Source organism: Phycodurus eques, chromosome 9, assembly GCF_024500275.1.
Source record: "Phycodurus eques isolate BA_2022a chromosome 9, UOR_Pequ_1.1, whole genome shotgun sequence".
NCBI classification, from domain to species: Eukaryota; Metazoa; Chordata; class Actinopteri; order Syngnathiformes; family Syngnathidae; genus Phycodurus; species Phycodurus eques.
Window position 1 is genome coordinate 18,480,028 of NC_084533.1, and position 8,730 is coordinate 18,488,757.

The 8,730-nt window shown below is 40.9% G+C and overlaps 1 protein-coding gene across 1 annotated transcript; it reads left to right on the forward strand.

Moving 5' to 3' along the window:
• Positions 1-1,258: 1,258 nt before the first annotated feature.
• Positions 1,259-6,031, forward strand: tbx22 (T-box transcription factor 22). The gene is made up of 8 exons (XM_061686260.1): positions 1,259-1,370; positions 1,600-1,798; positions 2,679-2,780; positions 3,069-3,243; positions 4,203-4,367; positions 5,051-5,115; positions 5,357-5,442; positions 5,511-6,031. Exons 1-8 carry the CDS (start codon positions 1,259-1,261, stop codon positions 6,029-6,031), a joined length of 1,425 nt encoding a protein of 474 aa, XP_061542244.1.
• Positions 6,032-8,730: the final 2,699 nt, after the last annotated feature.

The window sequence follows — 8,730 nt, forward strand, 5'->3', positions numbered from 1 at the left end:
TTAAAACATTTTAAATAGAGCCCGTGCCGACTTTTATTTGTGTAAAGCGGATCTATTTCATGTCGAGCAGTAATGTAATAATCCCGAGCTGTCATTACGGCCCAGTTCCCCCAGTGCGCCAAACTCCATCTGATCTCCGCATTTATGAGAACCAGACTGGCGCACAAATCACCGGTCACCGCGAAAGAGAGAGGAAAGGGAAAAAAAGGGAAAAAAAAGAAACCCGCTTTTACACGAGAGAAACGGGGCACAAGAAGCGGCATAAAGGAAAGTCTTCAATATTAATATAGGATATGTTTGCTGAGAAATAAATGTGGTGATATTTCACCTTACAGATGGTCTGAATAAACAGACTAACATATTTGTACCTCTAATTAACCATGAGTGCACCGAAATGTTCACTCTGTTTATGCATACGTCTTAAAAGCAACGGAAAAGCGTTCAATTTGATGAAAACAAAACAAAGCAATTCGGAACATTTAATTAAATCAAACACACTTATGAGCGTCATATTGGGTTCCATCGTTTGTCCTGGACTACTTTTTGAATTTTAGGTATCAAGTGGCGTTGCAGTTTTCCAGTGTGTCAAATGTAAAAAATAAATAAATAAATAAATAAATAAAAAGACGTGCACACATTAGCCAAATGACGAGAAATAATTGTTCTCCTTTGAAACGATGTGCCACTGACTTAGTAACTTCTTAATGCCTCAATTAATATTCAGTTCAGTAAATTCTTTGGAGAGGTGGGGGGGGGGGGGAACAACAACAACAACAACAAAATCAACGTGAGAACAAATCAAATATCGCCCGTTGATTGTGGGTGATGAAATTTGCGGACATGGGAAATATTTTCCAAATTTCATTTCGTGTAATAAATGTGTGATTTGTGGAGGGGGAGTTGGGGGGGTGCGCAGACCATCCAAGTGGAGGAATGCGCGCTGGATCTCCCTCCCTCTCTCTTGCTCTCCTGTGACGCAAAGAGTGGAACAAGCCCACGGAGGGAGAGGAAAGGAAGACCTCTGAGACGAATCAAGGGGATAGGGGGATAATGTAGTGAAGCAAGGGGGAGGCGTGTCAACAATCAAAGACTTGGATGTACGGGAACATCTTGGACAACACATGGAATGGAACCGGCTTAATTACGAAGCGAGAGGGGGAGAGCAGCTCCCTGCGGTGCTGAGGTTCTGCTGCGGCTCCTGAATGCCCAAAAGCCGAGTCAAGGTTCGGACACAACTCGCGGGATGTCGCTGGCCAAAATGCAAGGTCTCAGCTCCAAGGCGCACGCCTTTTCCGTCGAAGCGCTGGTGGGGAGACCCTGCAAGAGGATGAAAATGTCAGACGCTGACGCTGACGCGAGCATCTTTGCCGGTGAGGGACAAACGCAAATAACAATGCATTTGTTGCACGAATTTAATTGACACCGACCTGCAATAATTAAGACCAAAAAATAAACATCTCAAATCTAATTTCCAAATAATCCACACCCACGTGTTATCGAGATAATTATTTTACAGCGGGATGCCACAATTTCCGAACATATTTGTCTCACGTGTAACATTGACACGTGTAATTAAGGAGTGGATGATTTCACTGTAAGGATCAGCAGCGTGTCCGCTCGCCCAGACGAAGCAGGTGGATTTACAGGTCACGGAGGCCGAGGCGGCCGGGTTACCGAGCAAGCCCAAAGAAAGCGAGTGCAGTCCGGATAGAGAGGTCCGGGTCGAGCTGCAGGGCTCGGAACTCTGGAAGAGATTCTTTGAGATCGGCACGGAAATGATCATCACCAAAGCTGGAAGGTAATCTGCTTTGGACAATTACTTTGATAAAGAACAGTGTTTTACAGATAAAATAAATCGAAGTGTGTCAACATTTTAGAGACACTGCCCCCCCCCCCCCCCACTCAAATAATATGCAATATATATTTTCATAAACACATTAGTAGTTTTACATATAGCAAACTATATTTGTTTACATCATTAGCAGGTGTTCATTTTAAATCACTTACGATTTTGAAGTGTCTGCTTATAATAAAAAAAAACACAAAAAAAAGTTAAGGGGGGACGATGACATTCAAGTCACTCCCAATGCCATCAAATTATTATACATAAATGAAATATTTTGCAGACAGCATGGTGTTGTATCGACAGGCAGGCTTTCATCAAGTTTGAAACAGAATTGAAAGTGCATACGGTGAAAAAACAAGGCGGTACTTTCCAAACCAATTGTGCAAGTTATAGGCATTAAGAATATGCAGCAAATCTGCTGTTCTCCCTATTTAGACAGTTTGAGATTACAAAAGTATTTATTTATGAAATTCACTTCACGAAAATTGCTTACCTTGAAACACATTTCATCAAATGTATAGTCTTTACAACCAATAATATATTAACGAAATCATGCAGTTTTAAAATTAGCCATGTGTTTTTTTTTTCCCACTAAAATGACTTAGTGAGCTTTAACCAGCTAAAATCTGGGTTCCGTTAATTTAATTACCGAGCAAATGCGTCATAAATCTCGGGAGTGCTGATGTCCCACACAGGGGCCTCGACCTCAACCTTTGATCTGAATTTGGCCGTAACCACACAGAAAGTTTGTGTGTGTGTTTTTTTTTAACACGCGTGTATTTCAATCCACTTGAAAGTTGCACTGAAATTGCATTTTCCCTCACGCCTGTAGGAGAATGTTCCCATCCGTTCGTGTCAAAGTGCGGAATCTGGACCCATGCCAGCAGTATTACATCGCAATGGACGTCATGCCCGTAGACTCTAAACGTTATAGGTCTGTCTATTTATGATATAAACATATTGTGTGTGTGTGTGTGTGTGTGTGTGTGTGTGTGTGTGTGTGTGTGTGTCTGTGCGTGCGTGCGTGCGTGTGGAAAAGCTTTTGCTTCAATTACATGTAAGAAATCGACTTAGGTATTAGAGACACTGACCCCAAATCCAAAATAATACTTCTCTCTCAACAACCAAGCAGGCCTATCAATAGTTTGACATGGCAACCTATTCGTTTGTTTCTATGATCAAGTTTTTTTCCCCCAATATATGAACATATACACCCTTGTAGGTACGTTTACCACAGCTCGCAGTGGATGGTGGCAGGAAACACAGACCACTCGTGCATCTCACCGCGGCTCTACGTGCACGCAGACTCACCGTGCGCCGGAGAGACGTGGATGCGTCAGGTGATCAGCTTTGACCGAGTTAAACTCACCAACAACGAGATGGACGACAAGGGGCATGTAAGTCGACTCGGTGCCTTCTGGGTACTGACTTTTTACGAATGAGTCAATATCTTGTTGTTTCTCGGTTGTGCATGCAGATTGAAAACTGGCATAATTATTTATTTAATCGAATGTATGGGTCAAAAAATGTCCAGGTTCATTTGGTTTTGCACTTAAAAATAAAATTAGATCCTAAATAAAAATAGAAAAGGAATGGGAGAGTAGACTGTTTTAATCTAAAAAAAAAAAATGTTCAATGAGACAAATGTAATTTGGGGAAAATTATGAATCTGTAAGGATTCAACTCAATGATTCATTACAGTGGAAGTTTGATTTAAAAAAAATCAATGAACAATAATAATTAATCAGTTTATTATAAACCATAAAATTACTTGATATGTCCATATTATTTCAGAATCAAAAGCAAATGAACAACATAGTTGTTATTTAAAATAATATTGACTTAAAAAGATCAGGCCCCATATTTATGAGTTGATTTGGTAATACTGCAGTTTGGCAACTTACTGAAGATACTGCACCATCTTGAATAGCAGAAGAAAATCACGACACACTTAACACGAAACTGTTTGGCTCAGATCAGGTGTTTTTTTTTTTTTTTCTTTCAGAATAGGTAAATTTAATATAATGTGTTGACAATCAGGAATATAAGCAAATGGGTTCATACAGTAGTTTTTCTCTTTACCAGGGTTCAATATTGTGGTATGTATGATTTCATTTTGTCCGACAAAAAGGAATGGTCTGATTTAATTTTTTTATTTGCCGCTTTCCTTTTTTTAAAATGACAAGTTTAGACTATAGGTTAAACTAGCTGATGACATCGGTTGAGGTTTTAGGAAAGTATGTGGGTTTCTTTTTTGAAACATTGTTCCACCAAATCTTGCATGTTAATTTGCATATTAATATTTAAATTACAGAAAAATAGAGCTAATGTATAATAGCAGCTTCTCTTGCTCCAGATAATTCTACAGTCTATGCATAAGTACAAGCCACGCGTGCACATCATCCAGCATGACACAAGGATGGACTTGTCCCAGATCCAGTCGCTGCCTGCTGAGGGAGTGTTCAGCTTCTCCTTCCCAGAAACCGAGTTCACCACCGTCACAGCCTATCAGAATCAACAGGTAACACTCACTGAAACGGCATGATTCCATTGCATGTCAAAATGGCTGGCAGAGTAATTACATCCAAAGGTTGTTTTTTTTGACAACCGAGTTCGGCTAACAATTTGAAAAAAAAATGAAAAAAAAATCTCCATCTTTTCTTTGCCAAATATATTCCAAAAGCAGATGTGCGGTGATTATTATGCTGATTCAGTCACCAGCTCTGTTCTGTCTGCCCTCACAAAGTTTTAATCTCAACATCTTGAAGACGATGAGGCCTTTGTTCATGGCGTAACATCATAAATTGTACCGGTTTTCCGTGGTGCTCAGAGCAAGCGTGTGTTTGTGTGTGTGTGTCCCTGTGTGGTTGAGCTGACCTTGCTGTTGGTAACAGACGGCCACCGCCAGGAGAGCCAGCCCTTTTCATCAAGGTTCACTTTTGCGATCGGTGACGGTATTATTACAGAAACTAAATAGTGATCTGTGACTGGGTTGCCTGAGAGGGTCCAGAGCCTCTTAAGGCAGTGGGGAAAAAAACTCACATGAGAACCTTATATGACATGGCAGAGCACCCCAGGTGATGGTGGGAGATGTAGTCCATCAGCTGGAGAACTCTGCCACTCACTGTGCTGTTGTAAAACAGAGCTTGTTGCTAGCCTAGCATATATCCGATCTAACAAATCTTTTCCTCATGTCTGGGCAAGATCACCAAATTGAAGATTGACAGGAACCCGTTTGCCAAGGGCTTCAGGGATCCAGGAAGGAATAGGTAGAGGAAACCTCACATAACATCAATACGTGTTATAGCTGCAGAAAACACTCCACTACTGGGCCCAAGAGAGATGTTAAGTTGGACCACGGAAATGTGATATTACATAAAACCTTTATGTGAAGTTTGCATGTGCACTGCAGAATGTTAAACCTCAGATACCCAGTATTTACACTAAATACCCGGAATTAGGATTTTCCCTATTTCCTTAAGATATATATGTTTGTTTTTGTGTGGATAGGGGAGTGTTGGATGGTTTACTGGAGTCTTATCCTTGGAGAAGCCCTCTCAGCATGGAGTTCAAGCCATTTGCCATACAGCTTCAAGGTATCCTGCAGGTCGCATTATTTCTTTTGTTCGGTCTGTTTTTATTCATGTCTGGCATCTTTCAACAGGCAGCCTGGGGTCCCCAACCAGCGCCACTTCCCCACTGAAGAGTTTCTTTCCCCTCTCATCGTCATCATCCCTTCTTTCATTCTCAACACTCTCCTGCCAGGACGCCGCTCTTCAAACTCTAGCGCTTCCTTTCTACGGAAAAGCTTCGACCAACCCCGCATTGCCCAGCAGAGCCTTTTCCTCACTGGGAGCAGACAGACTCAGAGGCTTGCCAGTGTCCCCACTAACAGACCCCCCGCTCTTCTCTATGCTGCAGGGAAAGAAACGGGATCCGGGTCTTTCTCGATCGAGCCCTCCCTGCTTGATCCCCCTCCCCGGCCCGCTCAGCCCTCAAGGATCCGCTTCCTCTCTACTGCCTCATCTATCAGAAAGTGCTGGCCCATATTGTCTTTACCGCTATAGCTTCCCCTTGAACCCTCAACTCACAACTATTTCCCGACACAGCAAACTAGCTGAAGACAACACAGAGGCCCTACTGCGGCAACCTTCATGGCATCTGGCCACCAACCACCGTCTCTGACCGTCTCCAGCCCAAATGACAGTAGCAAGCCAAAGCAAAGGGTGCTGCTGCTCTCTGGGAAACACCCATTAGAGGCAGTCAAGAGAGAGCTGTCACCGAAGGGATTGTTTGTATTTAAAAACTATTTTGAGCACTGTGTCCGTGGTGCAAATTGCCAAAGGAAAAAAACAATCAGATTCTAAAGAAATCTCTTCTCACTGTCTGCACTCAAAACCAAAACCTTCTATTGGGCCAACGTAAATGTGAAACCAAAAAAAGCATCTGACCTATGCAGTATAGTCTACGTTAAACTAACTGATAAATACTGCATGAACAATAATACCAGCATTCCAAAATATAGATTTGAAGGGAAGTCACTTTTACAATAATTCAGTTGGATTATACACTGGGGAACACAGTTTTTATTGAGTTAGGTCTGACAGCTGTTTTTAACTAATTTTTGGGTGCGGAATCCAAAACTGGTCTCAGTTTTTCTCTATCACGTCAAGTTTGTGAACTATAGATCCCCGTTTAAAAAAAATAATAATAATCATAAATACTGTACTTAACAGATACGTTCTTGCTTTATAAAACTTTTCGAATATTGACATACAATGAAATATGAAAAAATAACCAGGCATGACTGGAATGTTTTTTTAACACTATTATGTTTTACAAAGGATATGGCACAAATCCTCTTAATTCCTACTATGCTACCTTTCTGTTTGCAGGTAGTGATAGTACTGCCCTATTGGGAGCTGCACACACCTCTCACCACACTGTCTCAATTGTGACTGCACAAACAAGTTGCCATGTAGCTGTAGATGAGTCCAATCGTAATCAGCTGGCAAATCTTACTACAGCTAATCATTGGAATTTTTCTTATCTGGAGAGTAAGCTGTGGAGAAAAAACTTGACGTGCTAGAAAAACAATGACTGCAATTGTGGAATCAGCATGCCAATTTTAGTTTTAATCAGCATAACAATCTAACTCAACAGAATTTTTTTTTTTAAATTGTTCCTCATTGTTATTGAACAAGCCACAGTTCTGCACTGTTTCTAACATGATGATATGAAAACAAATTCTCGTAGGAAAGTGGGCTGGACTGGGTTTTGCTACAAGGTCATCTTGCTGAAAAATAGCCCAGAGAGAGAGCATGATCCTTTACTACAAATAACAGTAAAGTTATTTAAAGTCATTCACATATTCTTCTTTTAGAAGACTATTTATGCAAGGACTAGAAAACAGCTTCTGTGAAATAGCCGTGTTGTCGTTATTGTAATTATTGCTACAGCAGTTCCATTATTGTTAGTAAATTAATACTTCTATCTAGACACTTTTAAAGACTTTCGGAACAAGATATGAAGACTAGTCTGAGCTGGTCAGAAGTGACAATTCCCTGATTGAACCCAAGACTCACACCCCTCCTTTTAGGAATCTCGATTTGGGTAAAGCAGGGGAAATGACCTGTTTCCCGACAAACGCTCATAGCCAAACAGCAATTACCTTGTCATGGCCGAGCATGACAGTGAGCTAATGCGTGCTGGACGTGGAAATAGCAGGAAGAAGTTAATTGAAGAACTCAGGCTGGGATTGCCTGCTTTTGAGTGAGCGGTCAGGTGCGTTGCTATCAAACAGCCTGCCCTTTGTTTGCAGACACATGTAATCTGGGCTGCTATTTGATACTGACTGTCATTTCCATGTTTGCCTATGCAGGACAATCAGTTTTAACTCTCAACTAATTCCTGATTTTTCAATTAAACAAATTGCTTTCATACCGGGACAGCTGAACTTTGCACCTGTCTCCAATATATGCAGTAATAGTACACACACACACACACACGCACGCTCGCATGCACACACGCACACACACGCACACACACACCTGTGCACTTGCTTTGTATTCAGTACTAAAGGTCTTGTTCATCATATTGGGGAAATATGCTCAGTTCACAAGGTGAAAAAATAGATACATCTGTAATTTCTTAATACTTGAATGGTGCTTAGATACTAAGATGATAAATGGAGTGATATAGCCAAAGACCTTCTCTTTCATAATTTAAAGAAAGTATAATAGCATTCTGTGAATATGGGAGGGGATGAGAATACAGTATCTAGACAATTTGAGCTGTCTCCTTGTTGACTTTGCCCTTTCTTTTTCATGCTAAGATAGGTAGCTGCTGACATAAATTGTGTATTCTGGCACTGATTTTCTTTTATTTCAACTTTCTGAAATAAGTACATTCTTTCAAATAAAGTGCATTTGAGTTTAAAAGCATGTAAAAGTTATTATGTGAAGACTTGAAAATGTTTTACCTGAATTTTGAGAACCCACCCGTTTGGCTAATTCGCTTGCTGTCATGTCAGCATGGTATTCTTGAAGCTGTTGGCTAAAACAGTAAAGAAACCTATGCTGATTCAACTTTGTAATAACACAGGTAGGAAGTTCCTAAACTGGCCAAGCCTGATTGACAAGGAGTGAAGGGAGAGAAAATTGACCCTGAAGTCATTTGCTTCCAATCATGTGAAATGGCATCCTGAAATGGGAGAAGCTAGTCTGGAAGTGTAAATATACTCTGCCTTCATTAGATTAACATACACTTCGCTCACACACGCCACATACATGCAAGTTATCTTCTAATAATAGCTGCTGTATAGGGTCTCACAAGCACATAGATTTACACGTGGCCTTCAGCCCGCCTTGTATTTGGCTCTCGGA

Excerpts from the sequence above, each read along its gene's own strand:
- tbx22 (XM_061686260.1), top strand. The coding sequence starts at position 1,259 with ATGCAAGGTCTCAGCTCCAAGGCGCACGCCTTTTCCGTCGAAGCGCTG. Across the intron at positions 3,244-4,202 it reads AGATGGACGACAAGGGGCAT|ATAATTCTACAGTCTATGCA; the intron begins GTAAGTCGACTC and ends CTCTTGCTCCAG. Across the intron at positions 4,368-5,050 it reads CAGCCTATCAGAATCAACAG|ATCACCAAATTGAAGATTGA; the intron begins GTAACACTCACT and ends TGTCTGGGCAAG.